The following is a 21,276-nucleotide window of genomic DNA, read 5'->3' as shown; positions in this document are numbered from 1 at the left end:
TGGGGAAGTGCTAGAGAGCAGTGGGATCCCAGCACAGCCTGTACATCTTCCTCATATGGTGGGAGGGAAATGGAGACTAGGGAAGGGATGCTCACTTGGGAGTGGTCGGTGAACGTCAGTGATTCTTCAGCCAGACCTGTTTAGATTCCATTCAAATCCTACCTCTGTTCTTGCTGAATGCTTCTTGGGGGCAAGTTTGTTGGTTTCTCTGAACTTGGTTTCTTAATCTATAAGGGGAAATAGCAGCTGCTTCTGCCTGTCTGGGACTGCCACAAACTTCAAGTTAAGTGACCCATGTGTAACACTTCCTGCTTCCTGGGACCTGGTAAGCACAAACAGCACTTGGGTGACTATCCTAATAATAGCAACACATACTCTTATGGGCCAGCATGACTCTGATTATTTTACAAATATTAGTTCATTTCTCTTCATCATTCCCTCAAGACGTGGGTGCTAATATTATCAGTTTTTCAGATGAGGTAACTGGGCACTAATCAGTTATGCATCTTGTCCAAGGTCACACTGCTGATAAGTGGCCAAGACTGCACCAAACACAGCTACTCACATCCACTTCCTAACCACTAAGCCCCACTATTGCTTTGCCTATAATTGATCCTCTGCATTAGTATCACTGAGGTTGTTTTTTCACAGAAGGGAACACAAGCAGAATGGCTGTCCTTAGAGTACCCGGTGTAGGGCACCTTTAATCTTAGCACTGAGGCCAGCATGGATTACGAGGGAAGTGAATTACCGGACAGCCAGAACTACACAGAGAAACCCTGTCTCAAAAAAGAAAAGAAAAGAAAGAAAGAGCTGTGACCCAGTGATAAGCTCAAAGACCCCTTATCTTCCTCCCCTGCATTCTCAGGCCTGCTTTTCCCTCAGCACTTCCATGTGCCCCTCAATGCCCTGTCAGAACTCATCCTCTGCCTGTGCCTCCCCCTCCTCCATTAGACGTCTACTGGGTCTCCAGCTTTCTTCTTTGGCTTCCTTCCCATTGCTGACAACACCCTCACGGCTCCCCTCACCTTACATAAACCTTTCCTTCAACCTGCCTCCTCCTCAGGTTACGCCCATCTGTCTCTGAGCCTGCTCGAACATGAGCTGTTTCCATTCTGCCTGCTCGCTCCTGAACTCATGGTGACCCCACTTCTGCCTACAGCCTGCACCAGGGATTGAAGCTGCCTCATGGAGGGTGCTGCCCCCCACCCCACCCCAACATTTACCAACGCTCTGAAATTGCTCTCCTTAACTTCCTTGATCTCAGACTCTCCAGATGTCTTCCCTTTTCTGCCCTCTATGTGGGGGTTCCATCTTTGATTGCACCCCACTTTCAGCTCTAACAGATTAGCTATCCTACCCTGCTCCCTGCTCTCACCCACACCCTGAGCTGTCTTGGGATTCTGTCTCCAGCTCAGCACTATGCTCAAGTCAAGCCATATTTAGCTACCTACGAATTGATGTCTGCAAGCAACTGACATGTACTCTGAAACTCTGGTAGCAGCTCAAAGCTAACATGAATTTACATCTTCCTAGTTCTTCCTCCTAGCATATGTCATTCATTCATTCATTCATTCATTCATTCATTCATTCATTCATTCAGCTATCCCCTCCCCCCATGTGTATGTTCATCCATGTGGCGGGCAGAAGACAACCTTGGTGATCATTCCTCAAGCATTGTCCACCTTGTTTCATGAGGTAGGATCTTTTACTGGCCTAGGCTAGGCTGTCTGGTCAGTGTTCTGCCTGTCTCTGCCTCCTCAGTGCTAGGATATAACACCTGCCACCATCCCTAACTTTTTTTAGTGTGGGTTCTGGACATCAAACTCAGGTCTTTCACCACCTGGGACATCATCCACCCATCCTTGAAGATAAAAATTGTGTGTCTCTCTCTGACAGCTAAAATGCAAGTGGTCAAGAACAGCCTAGGACATGCTAAGGCACATCCCGTCCTTTATGAAAAGGAAATGCATTGGCCCCTGTCCAGGCCCTCTCCCCTCCCCACCCTTCCGGCAACAGACTCAGCCTTCAGTTGGTCTCTAGTGTCAGTCTGAGAACCCAGCATCTCTGTGTATGCCAGTAAGAGCCACACAGGACACAATGGGTGCTACAGCTTGGTCTAAAACGATGCTGCATGCCCTCCTGTCTCCAAACAAGACTCCCAGCTGGTCTACAAAGTCCCTCCTGGCTGGCCTTGACTTCATTTTCTAGGCTTTTCTCTGCATGTACACATCCTCATGTTATCTTTCTTTTTACTCCCAGACTAGGTGTCTTACCCAAAGATGTAAGTGTGAAAAGGAGCGTGGTGCAGACAGTAGGACCACGTGGACTTGGATCCCAACCGTGGCACCTGGGGTAACCGGGTGTTTAATAGACAGCTAGTCATTTCGATAGCATGAGCTTCATTTTGCATTGTGGGAGAATACTCACTTTGTACATCTTGTTTGTTTGTTTATTTTGTGTGTGTATGTGTATGTGTACGTGTGCATGCAGTGGCCCTTTCTGGTCAGTTTCTCAGTCTGTCAAGCAGTTGTTTCTCATTAACCCCTCAGTTTCTCCTTGCTATGGACTGAACTGTGTTCCCCTACCAAGTTCATATCCTCAACATGACTGAATATACTTGGAGATAGGGCCCAGAAGGAGGCAATGCAGGTTAAGTCAGGGAGTCATGGTGGGGCCTTAGTCTGACAGGACAAGGCAGCACTAACTTTGCCTCATTTGTTCCTACACAAGTAAAAGGCTCCTGGAAGTGAAGGCAAGTTGGTGAGAAAGGCCTCACAGAAACAAATTCCACCAACACCTGGATCTTGCGCACCTTGTTTCCAAAACAGCAAGAAAAGAACTTGAGACCTCAGCCTGTGTGTTTTGTCCCAACAGCCCTAGCAAGCAAGCATCCTCATCTTCTCTCTTCTCTCTTCCTTTTCCTGGTGACTGCTTCCTTTTGCTGTGTCCTTCCTCTTTCTACTGCTCTGCTTTCTATGGTGTCAGCTGCCCACCTTCAGTCTGAGGATAGTGTACAGTAACGATGCTTTGAATAAAGGCCTTGAGTTGACACATCACTATATACAAGTGGAGAAAAAGGTGAACTATGATACCGATGCCTTGTTCTCTACACATGCCGTGCAGTGGCTAAACAGAGGTAGTCTGCATATCTATCACATCATTAATCTTCTATTTGTGGTGAGGATATTCAAAATCTTCTAGCTATTAAAATTCGCTGAGGGATCACTTTCAATAACTTTAATTGCAGCACACATTTGTACTGGTCTAGTAGTTATTGCTAACTGCTGTTGCTTAGTTTATCCATTAGATTTTATCATAGGTATATATGAAGACATACAGGGTTTGGCATCATCTGCTGTTTCAGACAACCACTGGGGTCTTGGGACACGTCCTCCACACATAAGCACTACACTCTTGTTCTGGGTTTCCACCTCCGCTCTGGCCCCGAGTTGCTGAAAATATTTACACACTGCCTCCCAGAGCTCTCAGCACTCACAGTGAGCCCTTTGTGCCTCCCAGCCCCCTCTCCAGCCTTGGCAGTGGGGACAGCCCTCCTTTCTATGGCCACAAGAACTCCCACAGGCCCCTCTGTTCCTGCGGACCTCATTACGGGGTAATTACTCATGAAAGGGTCAGTTCCCCCACTTGATTGCAGGTTCTTTGAGGGCAAGGCTTGTTTTAGTCACTGTTAAATCCCCAGCACTTCCTCTAGCAGATACTCAGCAAATGAATAAACATGAAAACAAATAAGAAGATACTGATGCTCTCACAGTGTTGTGAGACTCTCTGGTGTAGGCTTTTTTATAGTAGTCCTTGGTGAGGCTGAAAGTGAAAAACCCTACACCTCTTATACAAAACCCCAATGGCTCATGGGTACAGCAGCCAGCCTCTGGCTGACTCCAAGCCTTTGCTCTTCCTCTGGACCATACTACCTCTCTGGGCACAGCTCCACTGCAGCTTTAATTCTGAGACCCTTCACTAGCCACCAAGGATGCAGTCCTAGCAGGGCTCCTCATCCTGAAGCTAGGGCACACCCAAGAGGTGTTACAAGACAAAAGGCCATACTGTTTGTCAGTAGCACCATGAAGGGAAAGAGAAGGTACTGGTAGCTCTCACAGCTGATGCACTGGCATCTCTTCTAGGCACGAGAAGCAACATTTTAGTAACTGATAGGAAACAATATATCAGAAAATCCAGCCATCCATTGCAAAAATCAAAGTACTACTGACAAAATGTCTTCTGTGTATAACCTCACCAGATTGGAGAGTGGGAAGAGAACGTTTAGCAGGGTGAGGACCAGGTTGGGGATGCTTTCTCAGCCAGGAATGTGAACCTTAAGCACCAGAGAGAGCAGGTATCCTACATATCTGGGAGGCTTGGAAGCCATAGTCTGTAAAAGCCCTTCTGTCTTCATGAGGTTCTGGCTTTGAGTGCATAAGGACACACAAATAACCCCATGGTAGAAACTTGGATATAGACCTGGTCATTGACACACAAGAAGAGTGTGCAGGGTGGTTGCTAATTTGTCTATGGGACCTTGCCCAGTAGCACCGAGTCTTGAGTTCTTCACTTATAATATAGAAATAGGCAGAGTCTAACTACTGGGTCATTTGGGAATTCATAATGTACTAAGTACCCAGGCTCCACAACATTGTGCTTATAGTTATGATCCTGCCTTAGTGATGTATGAGGCTTCCCTAGGTCAGATTCAGTTTTCCTATCTTAAGAAGACTGAGAATTCATTGTTAAGGAAGGGTTCCAGCATTACATAGCTTCACTGTGGGTGTGGATGAGAACAGAGTCTTAGAGCACCTGGGCTCTCTCTGCTCAGTTTCCCTCAGCATGCTCTCCCAGTCCCCACCCTCACAGCTCCTCTGCCATCTGCATGTCTTCATTCACTCCCTAAACAGACCTTCTTCGCTCAGCTCCTCTCCTGTTTTAGCCTCCACCCTTAGAAAATGTCATCCTAACTTCCAAGGCTGGCCGGTTACATCCAAGACTTGGATGTCAGTCTGTTCTGCTCACCCATCTCCACTTATGGCTCAGACTACTACCAGTGCTGCCTGGACAGCAAGAAGATCCTTCCTAGAGTTCCCAGTGCCTGTAACTTGAAGAAACTTTTAAATATGTGTGTCAGATTGACCCCATGTCCTGCAGTGGCTTCCCTTGCTGCTCTCTGGATTTGTTGAAAAAAAAAAAAAAAAGAAAGAAAGAAAAGAAAATCTTGCACATGCCACCTGAAGACCCTCACAGATGGGCTCCCGGCGACCACTCCAGCCATTCCAGATACACACAGCCCCCTGAAGCCCACACTCCATGAGACCTCTTGAGTTCCTGGAACACCCCACCCTGTTCCTTGCCAAGCTTCACATTGCTCCTTGCTCTGGGTGGTCTGCTCTCCCTCCAACTCCACTCTTCACCCTTCCTGCCATATCCCACCCCCTGCAGTGTACTTCCGGCCTCACGGGTGCTCTTCTTGGGAGCATCTTCTTTTCTTACCCCAGTGCACACTGACCATTTGTGGTCATGGATCTTTACAGATATGTAGAGTTCATGACTATATTTAAACTTGAGACGTTAAGACATTTCTGTAGATTCCAACAGGGCAAGAAACATGGCTATATTTTTGTACACTGACATGAATGCCTGATCAGGCCATGGAAGATAAGAAGGCAGTTAGGAAGCACTGGTTGAATAAATAAAGAGACAGATAATCTGATATTGTCTCAGTCTGTTTGCAATCTGGTCTTTGCTGTTCTGCCTCTGAGACTCCTGTCCATCCACCTTAAAATATCACATGAGGGGCTTGGAGGCTTATGGGCTCTCTGGGTGTGGGAAGAAACCGAAGCAAGTCCTCTCCCCTCTTCCTCGGTTACACGCACCATTTCTTCTTCCTTAGCTCTACTTCACTTGATCCCCCTGGAAACACTTCAAAGATCGAGTTGTGTAGCTGCCTCATGACTGGACCTACGCCCTGGGTCAGTCTCCCACACAGTCCAAGGGCCTTTGGCTGGTGTTTGCTGACCTAGACAGAGGAGGTGAAGTCTGTGGCAGACGCTGCTCAGTGCTTACCCCACACTTAATGCCTTTGTTTCTGAGAGAAACCTAGTTTTGGTTGGAGAGCCAACATAGCAAGCTAAACTGTTCTGTTCCAGACATCTTATAGCTCTGAGTGTCCAGGAAGCATAACTTAACCAAAGGGATGTATACTAGATGGTTTGGGGGAAAATCCTGTTTTCTGGCCTCCTTCCTCTTCTTCTTTTCCCCAATCAACAGGAAAGTGAGTCCTGGCTCTAGCTCATAGCATTCCCAGGACTCGGAATAGGTTACTTACCACTTCTGTAGTGTGTGTGTGTGTGTGTGTGTGTGTGTGTGTGTGTGTGTAGCAACCACCTTATGACCACAAGAGGCAGCAAATATGAAAACGGAAGCTCAGGGCAAGTCCAGCAGAGGATAGGGGTGATGGGGCCTAGTCCCCAGTGTCACCACTGAACTGCTGGACACACCTGGGTTAGGAGTGGCGCAAGGACATCAACCCCCTGAAATGGCACTTGAGTATGGTTCTTGCTCTTCACACACTAGTCACACGTCTAAGCCTCCCACTGCTGGGCACTCATGACGTCCTTTGGTTATCTTCTCTTTCTGGCTTTGAGGTTTCCAGCAAAGCATTCAGAACACTCAGACATCTGAGATAAGACACCCAGAGCAGCAGCAGGAGTGGCAGAGGGGTGCCCTGACCTTCAGGGAGCAGGAGCATCTACTGCAGGGCTAGTTTTCCAGTCCGCAGATAGAGTGTTCCAATACTCCTGGTTCATCCTCTGAACAGAGTTTTGACCACAATCTCCAACATGCTGACTTGAGCTCTCCTTTGACCTACAATTTCATCCCCCTTATGCCAATGCTCAGAATAAATCACTGTATCAGGAGAGGTGAACTCAGGGGGCAGTGTTCCAAAGGAGTGTTTCCATTAGAAACCCCACAAAGCACTCCAATGCCATTTACAAGAAGGTTAATTTAGTATCAAGAGAGCCAGATTCGTCACTACTCACTTCCTACTTGACAGCAGAAATCAAAGGGAAGGGAGATGGGGAGTGGTGAAGACTGGCTAATTAGAGACTGAAAATCTGAAAATGAGTCCTCAATCACCTTTCTTGGCTTCTTCTCGAGGTGCAGCAGCTGGTTTTTATATGAACTATTTTCTCACCAGATCCTCGCAAGCATACTCAAAGGATAATGCCTGATCAGAGCAAGGGGATAAAGACACAATATGATCCAGCATGCTTCAGATAATCATGGGGGGTCCTGACTATGATAGCCTGCAGAGAGGCAGCGATGTAGGTGCAAGAACCTACGTGCTCCTTGTAACAAAAAGCAGTGGATTAGAAGGAATTGAGGGGACCCACTGCTAGTGCCACTGCAAGAGTCCTTGTGTCCTTTTTTATGTCCTGCTCCCCCACACCAGATCTCCACCTGTAACCCCAGTAAACTTGCTGGACAACGTGAGTGAACTGTTCCTGTTCCGGGCCTCAGAAGAAAGCCCTCTGGTTTTTGTCCTTTTACCTTCTTAGGCAAAACCCTATCCGATGCCCAGTCCTTTCAGAGTGAACTTTTTCCTCACGGTGGCATTCGAGGCTTTCTTTGAAGACTCACTTCCCATCATGCTCTAGTTACAGAAATGCCCAAGTGCACAGCCAGCTCCTAGGGCTTTCGCTAGCCACCTCTAGCTCATGCCATCCCAAGGACTAGGAATATGTTGCTTACCATTTACTTTCCAGTTTTCCTCGGTAACGACTATCTTTTAAATTAAAATTTTATGTAGCCTCTGTGTGTTGCCTTATGCACATGTGCAGGCACCATGGTAAACATACGGAGGTCAGAGGACAACTTGTCAGAGTCAGTGTGTGACTTTACAGTGTGTGGGTCCCAGGGATCCAACCTAGGTCACCAGGTTTGGCAGCAAGGGCTTTACCCACTGAGCCATCCCACTAGCTCCCTATTTGCTTTAAATATGACCATGCCACCCATGCATTAAGGGCCAGATTAAATGTCTCTCTAGCCCAAGAGCCTCTGGGAGCCACTCAGACACATCCTTCCCATTCCTGTCCCCTGGAATGGCCTCCCTTGTGCTTTTCTTAGGCATAGAGGCAGTTTGTTCCAGTATAAACACCATCTCCATCAATTCAAACCATTAGCTGCTTTCTCTAGGTACTCAGCATGGAAAAATGGATGGAAAGCCAGGAGAAAGGAAGACGGAAGGAAAGAACGGAGCTGAACCACTTTCAGTGCCTGGATGGAGGACAGACTTCTGCCGCTGTCTGAATATAAACAAATGGACCCTTCCTGTCAATTAGCACTGGAGGACCAGAGCGTGTTCCTTATAAAGACTGCCATGCCTGATGCTTTCTCACAGTGGTTCTCATTTCTCTGTTTGGATTTCAAATCCACCGTAGGCCACCTCTGCTACTCTGCAGCTTGCCTTGCTGAGTGTCAGGTTGATCTGTCCTTTTACGCTTCGGCAGCAGCCCAAATGAAAAGATAAGCTGGAGACCCGAAATACCTCAATGCTAACTTGTCAGGCCTGGGGGTGGCAAGCTATGCAGGGGAAGCATTCTCATTTTTAAAGTTTTGGATACCGTAAGATTTTTCACCACGGTCTTTTTAATGACTCCTCAAGAAAACTTCCTGAATTGATGTGAGTTGCTTGCTTATAATTGGGAGACAAGTTAACAAGGGGAAGTTATGATCCACCAAACACAAATGGAAATGAAATATTAAATCGTATCCATGACAAATAGTGAGACTCTGTTGCATGGTAGGGACCTGAGGGGATTTAGAATTCAAGTTTCCATTCTAGCTTTGTCTTTAATTTTGGGCAAGTCATCTAAACACTCTGAACCTCAGCCCCTTCATCTGTTAAGCTAAATTGAATTTAATGTATCTCTCTTAAAGCTAGGGAGATGTATCAGTGAGCAAAATGTGTTCCTTGCAAGAACCAAGGCCTGAGGTTCAACTCCCACAACCTGTATAAAAAAAGCTTGGGTGTAGAGATACACATAATCCCAGTGCGAGGGCTTGATAACTATCCTAATCTAAATGGTGAGTTCCGGGACAGGAAGAGACCTTGTCTCTCTCAAAAAGCAAAAATGGTGGATGGCACCTGAGGAACAACATGCAATAGTATTCTTTGGCATATGTACTCACACATGCACACACTTGTGCACACACACTTGTACACACACACACACACACTTGTACACACACACACACGTACACACATACACGTACACACACACACGTACACACACACACACATACACACACACACACACACACACACACACCTCTTTCCTAAGGCTGTTGTAAGTTACATAAGAGTGAAGCATGGTTTCCAACACATGCTAGACATGCTTTAAATATTTGATGAATAAACGAACCAATGACTGTGGAAAACAAGTTAAATACAAAAAAACTTACAAGGGGTTGATCCAGGTGGGGGGCAACGTGCTAAAGACAAGGAAACCCTAAGCACTGCAGTGAGGCTGATGTGAATCACACCAACCAAACTTCTCTTGCAGCAACCCAAACCTCAACTTCCTCATTTGCAGTGGGGAGGGTTGTCTCCTCGTGGGGTTAGAGTAAGTCTTAAAGAATGTATGTCAAACTCCACTGCAAACTGCAAGAGGTGACTTAGACTCTAGGTGGTGGGATATGCCTAGCCAGTGGGATCCTGTGACTTCATTAACACTTATGGTCTGCAAGACTACCACCCTGCAGGGGAGTCAGGGGTAGAAACGGTCTCCCCTGATTCTGGATCTCCCCATGCTAGGGGAAGGCTGCTTTCTGGAAAAAATGTCATATTTTATTCTAAAACTAGCTTGGGTTCAGTGGGGAGTGTGCACATGTGTGTGTGTGTGTGTGTGTGTGTGTGTGTGTGTGTGTGTGTGTACATGCATGCAAGCATGTGGCATAGATCCAGTCCAGTGAGGGCTCTGTCAACATGCGGACTCTGTGTGGAAATATTTGTATATCCACTTTGGAAAGTGCTTTTAGATATTTTTTTCAAGGCAAAAGATAAACTCATTTAATTTAGAGTCATCAGCTGGATTGCATTAAATGGAGGGAAAAGCAAAATCGTACACAATGCACCCATTTGTTAAACACAATTATTTCTCCCGTTACTTAATTACAAGCAGACATAAATACGCTGAATTCTGACATCTCAGGTCTTCTTGAATTCTCGATCTGTGTTTCAGCATGTAATGAAAGGAGGGTCATATTCCAATTTGTGTGTTAAGCAAACCCGAGAGTTATAATTGTATATTGGGACCATAATGACTTTGCTAAAGCAAGACCTAAACTTTTAATTAACCTGCCAAGACAAATTACAGCTCACAGTTCACAGGTAACGATCACAGACAGCTGAGACTCAATGCTGGGGACTCTCGGGAAAGAGGGATTAATAGCAACATCAGAACCAGTCTGTTTTTATATTAAAGGAAAAAAAAACAGTGTTCATTAAACAATCATCGTGGCTTGAAGGGAGGCTGACAGGTCAGAAAGGCAGTGAGAGAAATGGATGGAGAAAGGGGGGAGACAGAGCACTCTAACTTTCCATCTACAGAGTACATGCAGCGGTCATGCAGGTACCAGGCACTTCTTACTTCTTTTTCTAATCAGCACAACAGGGACTGCAAACTACCATGTTAAACATTTTTTTTCCAGACAGAAAGGGGGTGACCTGCCATTGACGACCACAGAAGCAACATGGGATTACAAGAGAAAGAGGATCTAGGACTCAGTTTTCATGGGGTGTTTGGGGAGCTTTGTTGACAGGAAGAGTACAGGGACTCTCCCATCTGCCCACAGAGTCAGAATTTCTGAAGAAAGGGCTAGGAATCTGAACTTTTGCTTGATGATTCCTTAGTCTGACAGCCTTTGAGAAGGACTGTGACCATAACCCGTTGCTGCTCACAACATGCACAGCAGCATTGGCTCCAGTGGGTGCTGCCCCCCCCCCCCCGACCTGCTGGAGCAGATTCTGCATTTTACCCAGACTGTAGGGTAGGTCTTCAATGCACTGATATACAGAAGCACAATAAAACCTAGTGGCTCTAGCACACATGAAGGGATTAAGGGACAATTTTCATCATCTAGGTAAGAGGAGAGGAACCTGGATGAAAAGGAAGACCATACTTTAATTATAAGAGAGCAGGCTATCAAGCTTTGACAAGCCACTGGATGGCTAAGGGGCATCCCACTATTTCCTTGCTGTTTTAAGGTGCAAATCCTAATTAAAAATGGCTTTCTTTAGGGACATAAATGAATAACCTCTCATATTTATACTTGATTACTAAAACAGAAATGGGACCGTAAATGCTCCCAGCTCTGTGTAGGCTCAATACTCTATTCCTCCGTGTTAACTGTGCCTAGGAGGAGGCAGGCTGGGAGAGCAGGCAACTCGGGCACCATGGGACATGAGAATTATGTCCCAAAATCAAAGTCACCATATCAAGAAAGAAAATATGTCATGACTGCTGCCTAGCAGAACCTGAAAAGTACCAGTTTAGATGCTGGTGCAGCCAGAGCCCAGCCTCTAGTGGCAGGGCCTGGCAGCTATAATGTTGCCCTCCATGTTACCAACAGTTACTAAGACACAGCTTCAGATTCCAGAATCTTAAGAAACCAAGATATGGAAAAGAATATGTGGTCCACATGATGTTAAAAGGCAAGTTCATGGTAGAGCTTCCAGACTAAGCTCTATTTCCCATTACACCACACAAGAAACTGCTCCAGAGGGAAACCAGTAGTGTGGCAACCACCTAGAGCAGGGCTGCTGAAGGGAACCTGGAGCAGAGAAAAGGCTGTGCTCCTGCTTATTCTCTACCAACCAAAGGGCATTGCCCACGGAAACTTGATGTGCATTGTGGAGACAGACTACATTGCCAGTCAAGGACAACGCAGAGGGACATTTCCTTCATCAACACCGGTTGTTGGGTGCCCATCCCCTTCTTTGCCATCAAGGCAGAATGTTAAGGCTGAGTGTGTAGTAGAGGCTCATCAGTCATGCTCCATTTAACAGAACGGCGCACTCTCCTCAGTACTGAGGCAGAACTGCTAATAAGAGGGGAATGGGCTGAAAACATCGACTATCGCTGTTAAAGAGGGGAATAGGGGTCTTGGAAGAAGGTTGGAAACGTAGTACCAAGTTGAGATATTTTCCTTCAACTCTGTTTCCCTTGTCAGAGAGACTCCCAGCCAAGGACCAAGAGCTTTCAGAGGTACCCTAAAGCATTCCCAAAGCAACAGTCCTGTTCGGGACTTTGGGTCTATGCTATGGTGAAGTTCTATTTTCCTTTAAGGATTTTTATGTCTAGACTGCATCCTAATGCTTCCAACAGACGGTCAGAAAAATTCTGACTTGGAAAACTAAGACTATCCATTTGCATACGGTAGCCACCTAAGGAGGGTACAAAATCTATGAGAAGGGATATACCGGCAAAGACAAGAACGTCTGTTTAACAGGGAACTAGGCTACCTACACACATGTAGACTTTAGAGGTGGCCAAGGCCCTTTACCACTACAAGGCGCAGGGACAATGTTTCAAACTCACCTCTCATACCAAGGCTCACACTGTGTCAGAGAACAGGACATCTCTCTTACCAGTGAAACCCCAAGTGCACCCGCAGCCTGCTCTTCCAGTTCTTAGCTTTTCAGTTTCCACTCTCTCTTCAAACTGATTTCTTCTTTCTCATCTGCCAGCATTTGCTGATTTCAAAAGTAAAACCAAACCCAAACCAAACCAGACCCAAACAACCAATCAGCGACTTGAACTAGGTGAGGCTTTAAAGACAGGTTGGAGGCAAGTGCCAATGAGGGGAGATGTGTCCTCTGTGTGGCTTGCCACCCAGGATTCCTATCTCAATGTCAGTTTTGCCTCCTATCTCTTAAGAGACATCTGGTGGTCTACACATCACCCTTATCCAGCAACTTGAGTCCTTATCCAGGAAGTCCACTTGGAATGACTTTGTACCATGCTTGGAGCGGCAGCTATAGCTCTGGACATGACGTATTCAATTCCAATACCCTGCCAGCACCATCTCCTGAATCCATGGCCTTCCTCTCATTCAAAGACACCATGGAGGGCATGGCTGCTTACCAATGGTGGTGGTGAGAAAGGAGACCACTTCAGACTCCTTCCCATCATTGTAAAAGGCCAGGTGCCAGATTCCCGAATCCAGATACTGGATGAAACCGGTCTCATGGCTGGATGGTGGAACGGCACCCCGTGACTGGCGTTGCGGACCCTCCAGGCTCCTTGCCTCCTGGGTTAGGAGCCTTCTTCCATCCAGTAGCTCCACAAAGTCAAACTAAAGAACAAAGAGAGTAAAATTAGCAACGGACACCCCCACCTGCCAAGCTCCATGTAGGAACTCTCCTAGGGAGTCTAGAAGGGAAGAAAGAGTCAGAAAAGGAAGCCAAGAGAGTGGACCAATCAAGTCCTCCCCAGATCTACAGTCTTCTAATTCTTTTGTGAATGTGGCACAACTAATGATCATTCATTGTTGTGTTCTGTTTTCATTTGGGGACATGCAAGTCTCTACTTGACTATGTGTATATTAAGATAGCTACGTTTTCTTCGGTGGCAGATCTTTCAGTAGAAACCCAGCCACTTGGTGATCACCAGAGGTTCACACAAGTATGGATGGTCATCTTAGGGGTTTGCAATGAGACTGGAACACTAAGTGGAGCTGGGTTAGTCATGAGCTAAGTTGGTTTCCATCAGTAATTACATGCTGTGTCAAAAACAAAGATGCCAATTGATTTGTATTTCAATCAATTGACTTGTATTCCAGAAAAGTCCATCATGCAGTGTGAACATCAGGTGGGGGGTTAAGCCCTGCTGCCTCACTAGGAAGAACCCCAAGTAGCTACCTAGTTAGGTTTTAGTAGATGGAAGATATTTATCTCACATAAACTGAAGCTGTGGCATTCAGGACTACTATATGATAGCTTTGTGGTCACCAGGGATCAGGCTCATCTATAGCTCTGTGACCTGATCATTGGCTATAGTGCTAAAACTTAACTGAATGCTGGAGCTAAAAAGACCACATATGGCCCTAGGATGTTTATGGTTTTAATTATTTTAACTCCAAAGCTAGTGGTGTGTGTGTGTGTGTGTGTGTGTGTGTGTGTGTGTGTGTGTAGGTTTCACAGGCCTCTGTTATCTCTGACTCATGACTCCTCTTCTAATTTCTTTTTTTCTTTCCCCTTCTCTTTTGATGTCAGAAACTGAATCCAGAGTCCAGCGTGCTAAGCACATGCTCTGTCCCTGAACTATACTCCCAGCCACTTGGCCAATATCTTTATTTCTGGTACATGTGTGCAAATAAATGTGCAATCCTGAAGAAGAGAGGAGATGCAGGAGGCCAGGAAAGTACTGTTTACTTTGAGCCAGGTCCTATGCTAAGGGCTCTGTGAATGTTCCTTGTTACACGAATTCTACTGGGCGGTTACTGTTACTCCCCACTTTATAGAGGAGGAAACTCTCAAGGAGATGATGAATCATGAACCCAAGCTTGCATAGCCAATGGCAAGAGGATTCATGCTCAGCGTGTGGTTTCCTCTTCAGGTCGGTCACATTACCTGCTGTAACTTAGGAGGCAGTGTGATAGCAGAAAGGCAGCTGAGAGGTGTCCTAGAATTCTCCAAAGAAGCTCCAGAGAGCTAACTTCACTTTTCTGGAAGGCAGGATGTTAGTGGAACAAATGGGTGAGTGGCTTATAAAATAAGCTGAAGTTCCCTTCAGGCTTTAGGACCCAGCTGGGTTTCTGACCTGGGTTAGGATCTGAGCTGGCTTCCATGAAATCAGTCGATGTGTGTGGTCCAGTTACCTGAGTATGGGAAGGGGGAAGGCCTTTTCTTCCATAGATGCCAACCAGAGCTGCTTTCCCCAAAGACACATTGAACTTCAGGTGCACAGGGTGGTCTATGAACACCTGAGATCTCCAGAACGTTCCAGGTGGAATCTTCTGGGAAGCCCGTCTGCCCACGTCAATTTCACCAGAGTCTATAAAACTGTCCTCTGGAAAGAAACTACTTGGCTTTCCTACCAAGACACAGGGAAGGGAAGACAAAAGTATTCTGGTTAGCCAAACATAATATGGAACCAGTGTCCTAACATCCAAGGCTGCATTCTGCCTCACTCTCCAACAGAGGTCTGCAGCTAGCTTCCTGCCCCCTCCCCCTCCTCCACAGGAGTAAGATAGCCTAGAATTTTTCCTCCAGTGATGCTGAAATTGTTCTGCTAAAAATATTCATTCTTCCAAAGCAGTATGGGTCCTCCCAAAGGACCATCTGTTTACTGCATAATGCCACAGCTTGTTAAGATATATTTTGATCCTAAAAATAATCATTGGTGGTCACATGAGAATAACTTTGTGATTTTGTGAGTGAGTGAGTGTGTGTGTGTGTGTGTGTGTGTGTGTGTGTGTGTGTAAAGGCTGTATGATAAAGTAGGAAGGACAGAGGGAATCAGGAGGCATGATGGGAGTAGAGGGAAGTACTTTATGTTTATGTGAAAATTGGAAGCCACACCCTCAGGTTTACATATGTGAGTGGGGGATTGGGTTTGGGACAGGGCTATGAATTGGCAATGGTGGAGAAGAGTTCTGGAGAAGGGAGGAAACATGTCTGAAGGGGCTGTTGTATTTTGGTGGGTGTGGGCATCAGTGTGTGTGTATGTGTGTGTGTGTGTGTGTGTGTGTGTGTGTGTGTGTGTGTGTATTAAAATGGTTGAAGAAACTTATCAAGGATGAAATCTATAGCATACTTAGAAATTTAACCCAGCCCTCAGCCTTGTACCACAAGGGGCACAGGGCACTCAAGAATGAGATCTGCTCATTTCTATTGTCAATCAGCAGTGGCTGCTTTCTGGGGGTTCAGCACACCCCAGGAAGGAAGGGTACTTACTAAACTTCCTCTTCATAGAAATTAAACACACCAGCTTATAAGTGAGCTAAGTCCTAACTTCCAGCCTTCTTAAGAGTGGGGAAGAGGGGCAGGAACATTGGAAAGGCCACCCTTAGGACCCCGAAAAACCCAAACCAAGCCAACAGGCTCCATTGTATTTGTCAGTAGTAAACCGCCCCTGGGATCCTGGCTTTAAGGCTTTTTGTGTGGTTAGAGATACTCAGAGATGTTCTAGGACAACAAGAATCATTTGCAAAGAAAACACGTTTGTGGAACTTTTTACAAAAAGCATTTGGAGAGAAGAAATTACAATGTCTCCCCGCCTCCCCCCCCCACCCCAGCTTCGGAAGACTCCTTACAAAGCACATTTGATGCTGAAATGGAGCTTGGCAGGGTATTGTTGTAGTCATAAAATATTTTACTGTTTTAAATAATAAAATTCAATTTAAATGTTAAACTTCTCCATATGTTATCATTCCCTTATAAACTCCTAGGCAGAAACATCAGGTTTTTAGCTTCAAACCATTAAGTGTTATTTTAATTAAAAATGTGCCAGCAAAAAAATGTTAAAATGCACACTGTCAATAAAAGTACCATGGATATTCTATCATTAACACAGGAAAGAGTTTGCATTTAATTCCTTATGGAAGGAATGTGCCCAGACTTTTACCTTGAAAACGAGGGCACACAAACCTCCACATTGTGAGTCACAAAACTTCAAAGACAGGAGCCCAATTCACAAAGCATTAAGATGGGAGAGAATTATTCACATTCTTCTTCATCTGATCTGTGAGTTCCCAGGACTGAAACCCTTTTATTGTGCAGGTAGAAAGTGGTACACCCTCAGCTTTAAGTTTTCCCAGGAAGGCAGAACTAAGAGGGCCTATGAAACAAAAGCAGGGTACATTCTGAATTTTTCACTCCTAGGAAGGGCTGAGAGAGACGCACAGACTGATAATTTGGGGGCAGGGTTCCTCTGAATGTAAGGAGTCAGAGCCCAAGGGCTAGGACTGGTGTCTCAGAATAAATAATGGAAAACTGCTCCCTCATTTTAGCCAACAGGGCTCCTTTCTCCACAGCAAAGAGGAGACAGTAATGTAGGTGACCTTACAGGTCAGATTTGGTCCAGAGATACCCTCCAAACCTCAGGCAGGAGGCTTAGGCAGGGCTATGTGGCTCTTGCCACAATAAAGTGACAGGAGGGGATTTTTCTTTCATTGCATTTTCTAGTGGTTCGGGAATGTGGGCCAGGCTGGGGGTGGGGTGGGGGGACTCTGTCTCCACACTGGACCAACTGTTGGTGTAGATTGCTGGTTGAGAGGAAAGAGTGGACTGCTTTTACCACCTTTAGTTCATGGGAAAGATGCCTGAGATTGCCAGGGCTGGGCTGGGGCTGGAAGAGCAAAAACAAACAAACAAAAACCTTCCTTCTTGACGAAAGAAAAACCCATTCTGCCTTTTTGTTTGTCCAGATCATAAGATTTCCTGACTTTAATTCTGAGCACAAAGCATGAGGACTCGAATATAAAATGCCCCACTGTAAAGCAGTGAAGAGTAGGGAACGAGGCTAGAGACTGGTAGAGGGGGAACATTCTGAGTATCAAACTCATCTCTTCATGTATATTCTGGACGATAACAGATATTACTGGAAGAGACAGTAGTGCAGGCAGAGGTTAATGAGTTCCAGCTGTGTCAAGTGCCTTCGTTTTCATTAGTTCTGTTGATTCTCATGATACTAAGAACATCTCTACACTGAGTCTCTGAATGCTTAAGAAGCCAGTTGGAGATGAAGTCACTTGAGAAACCTCTTTACCTCTTAGAATACGGCTTCTCTGCAGACTTAGTAAATGAGTGATGAGTTAAATATCTGAAGAGACACCCTCAGTGGTGATGGGGTGCACTGACCCCCCTCAAAGAGCAGTGACTCATGGGGCTCAGGGGGTAAATGCCAGGTCCTAAGTCCAGTTAAGAACTCTGTGGTATGCCAGGGTTTGAAAGTTGATCATTTTTATTAATTAAGGAGCTGTAAACAAGCCATGGAGTAGCCAGGGTCTGGTGACAGTCTTGAGAAGCATGCTGTGCCACTCACTATGAGGTATCTCTAGGCCTTACCAAATAGCATGTGATGCTTAGCTTAGACCTTACTCCTCCCAACAGCATGATTTAGTTTCACAGCATAGATTCTGTTGATCACCATCTTTTTCTTCTTAAATTTAGAAAGAGTCAGGCTTTCTAGAGCAATGCTGTGCAAATATGCAATCACCTTGTAAAGAAATCTCTCTCAACTAATTGATGAAATGATCGGGTAGGTCCATCAAATGTGGATTATTTGGAAGAACTGGAATTCCCATGCTTCCCAATCACAGTCTCTACTTTCCTGACCAGAGACACATCTATCCACGTTCTAAACTTCTAATCCATTAACAGTTCCTCTACCTTTTTGTTTTTACTCTTCTCAATACAATGGATTGCACAAAGAATCCCTTAGTTTCCTTAGCAACAGTTTGAAATTTATTTGGTTATCAAAATAAGCTGTTCCATTTTGGAGAGCCCAGCTGAGCCTGTATGCAGCAATTTGCATGGTTCAAACTGGTGGGCAATTTTGATTCCATTGCAAAGAGAAAGCATTATTCCTAGCCCACCAAGTCAAGTGTCATCAATGCTTGTTTATTCAATGATGTCCCCCTTCCCCACTAATGCAAACACAAGGTCTTTCAGGGTTGTTTCAGGAAGCTGCTACACTTGGTTTGTGTCCCATGATGACCCTAAAATGGTTACAGCCACTTTGAAAATACAGTATAAATTATACTTGGATGTTATTCTCACAGACATGACAAACGCAGTCTTGAGATTATCATGTATTTAATTTATATAATTAAAAAAATGTACTTTAAAAACATTTTACAGACATCCCAAACCTGAGTGTCTGAAGTGGAACAGCCCCAGACTAGGTGGACAAGATGAGGGACACCAGCTGAACTGAGGACCACTCCAGATGAGTAGCTCCCCCTTGCTGGGCTCTGAGAAGAGCCATCCTCACCCTTCTTCTATGGGCAAGAAAACTAAGGCCAGACAGATGAGGAAACTAGTGTAAGTTAACAGAACAAAAGAAAGACTGGGTTGAGAACCACATCTGGGGCTGTGTGGCTCCAAGGCACACTCACCCCCTTTTAATCACCTCATACTTCTACTCCCACCATCATGGTGCAGAGACGCTAATCTTAATTTTGTAATTGATGCTTTTCCCTGATACTATCAGAAGGGACCAGAAATGTGCCCTTGCAGTAGGGTTAACATTTTCACTATTGAGATACAGTCTAAGGAAGCAGAGGTTTATCATCATCATCACAATTAAAAACAGAAACTGAGTAGACATTGGTTTGACTGGGGTGGGGTGGGAAAGAACCACGTGGTCTCCCATAGACTATAGGAAACTTTCCCTCTGCTTTCCAGGCACATGCATTTTTTTCTCACAGTAATTGCTCTTGCTGCTGACTGTTTTCCAGTACTGCCTTGCATTTAAGGAGTTTATAAACAGGATTTCCATTTGCATCAGTAATGACAGATAATCCCTTTAAGCAAAAAATATTTCAATTAAAATAAGCCAATAAGGCAGTGCAATTTTATGTTGTCTCTTATCTACACCTCCTGCCTTTCCGGAAAAACTAAAGAGAACCCAAACAACCCGCAAACTAATTTCATTAGAGTAGAAGATTTCAGATAGACTTAACTCCCGCTGAAGAAATGTCTGTTAGGGATCACAGTGGGAAGAAACTACATTGTGTTACAGGAGACTCTTTGCCAATTCCATGATGAGTAGAGACATTTTAAGTGTGTTTTCACAGGCTGATCTAAAGACAGTTGTCCCTTTATGAGTCTTCACTAATGGCAAGAGACAGTATAAACTGGTGTGAGCATTGCAATCCACCAACAGGACCATGGACAGTACCACCTTGCTTAGAAAGATTTCCCAAAGAACATCACTTAGTCCTATATAGTGGGTAGTCATTCCAACTTTGACCTGGAAGTTCCAACCTCATTGAGGCTTCAGCAATGGTCTCGCCTACAAGGCGGGGCTGAGAGAGGGCACTGAACACCCGAGATCCAGATGCAAGGGCTCTCTTGGTTCCTGGACCCTGGACGCTGGAGGTAGACCAAGCAGAGTTCTCCAGAGAACACTGCTGGACTGTGCCACACCTTTCCCAGACCCTGTTACCTATCCCTTCACTTGTAAGTTACCCCACAAAATAAACCTCCCTTTTAACTACATGGAGTGGCCTTAATAATTTCACCAATAATGATTCTTTTAGAAATTTCACCTGTGGATTTTGTAAGTTGCAATGCACCCTATAGAGAACCTGTGCTCTGAGCACTGAGCTCAGTGCTTTTTGAAGAGGAGAGAAGTGAAGCCTAGAATGCCCAGCTCAGGGGACATGCCTAAGCTTACACCACAGTGTCTCTTTACATCACACTGACTCCTCTATGGCCTCATACATGCTACCTTCTTCCCTACACTGTTACTGGGCAAAGGGGCATGAATTATTTAATGTTTTAGGCCTTAAAAATCTTTAAAAAGATGAAGAGGCTTAGCCTTTTCTTTCTAAATAGTGGGTAAGTACTTAGGTTTGATTCTTTCAGAAGCCTCCTCTTTTCATGTCCCTTAAATGTGTCCCTAGGTCAGTAGCTGACTTTGAACTTCAGGATCAACATTGCAGAGGTCATGAGGAGGTACTTTGAGTAAGCACAAGTTACCCTTTTCACCAAAGGCAAATCTTTGAAAGGACACAGAGACCCAGAAGATATGGCCCCGGAATGAGGTGAGGCAAGAGGAAGCTTGATGTGAGCTGTGAAGTAGGAGACGTGGCTGCTCTGCTGACTGGGGGGCAGCGGAGCGACAGTGTGAGCACAATAGATGCTGCAGAAGGGAAGGCGGCTGCGCCTGTGAGCCCGAGCCACTCTTGGCTGACCGTGGAGGAAGCTGTATTTCTGAACTGTTACAAAGACCCTTGAGAAATTCAAAACATGCGTCTGTGGACTCACACTCAAGAATGCCAGACCCCAAATGTCCCCACCACCTCTGTCATGGGTAGAAATATCTTTGCCTCACTGCACGACAGGATTTCACAGCCATGTCATCTTTGAGGTCCTGTAACCATGGGGGTGGGTCAGGTGGGAAAACGCATGGAGGGAGGGACGGACCTCTGGCCCTTCACATACTTAATTCTGACATTCTGTGGGCCACGTCACTTCATGTGCTCATTTGTGTTTGCACCTAGAATGGGCATGACAAATTATACCTACTT

General features: G+C 45.5%; 1 protein-coding gene across 5 annotated transcripts in view; it reads right to left on the bottom strand.

Moving 5' to 3' along the window:
• The window catches only part of Tenm4 (teneurin transmembrane protein 4), a 761,032-nt gene that overhangs the window by 164,428 nt on the left and 575,328 nt on the right, over positions 1-21,276 (bottom strand). For all 5 annotated transcript variants that reach the window (XM_036186680.1, XM_036186679.1, XM_036186681.1 and 2 more), the window contains 2 exons: positions 14,896-15,110; positions 13,161-13,371 (listed from right to left, as the gene is read on the bottom strand). In XM_036186680.1, the coding sequence (XP_036042573.1) occupies positions 13,161-13,371; positions 14,896-15,110 (426 nt within the window). The remainder of the gene's footprint in view (positions 1-13,160; positions 13,372-14,895; positions 15,111-21,276) is intronic.

Source organism: Onychomys torridus, chromosome 1 (assembly GCF_903995425.1).
Source record: "Onychomys torridus chromosome 1, mOncTor1.1, whole genome shotgun sequence".
In the NCBI taxonomy this organism is placed as follows: Eukaryota; Metazoa; Chordata; class Mammalia; order Rodentia; family Cricetidae; genus Onychomys; species Onychomys torridus.
The sequence above is the reverse complement of the archived record's forward strand: the minus strand, read 5'-3'. Positions and strand labels throughout refer to the sequence as shown.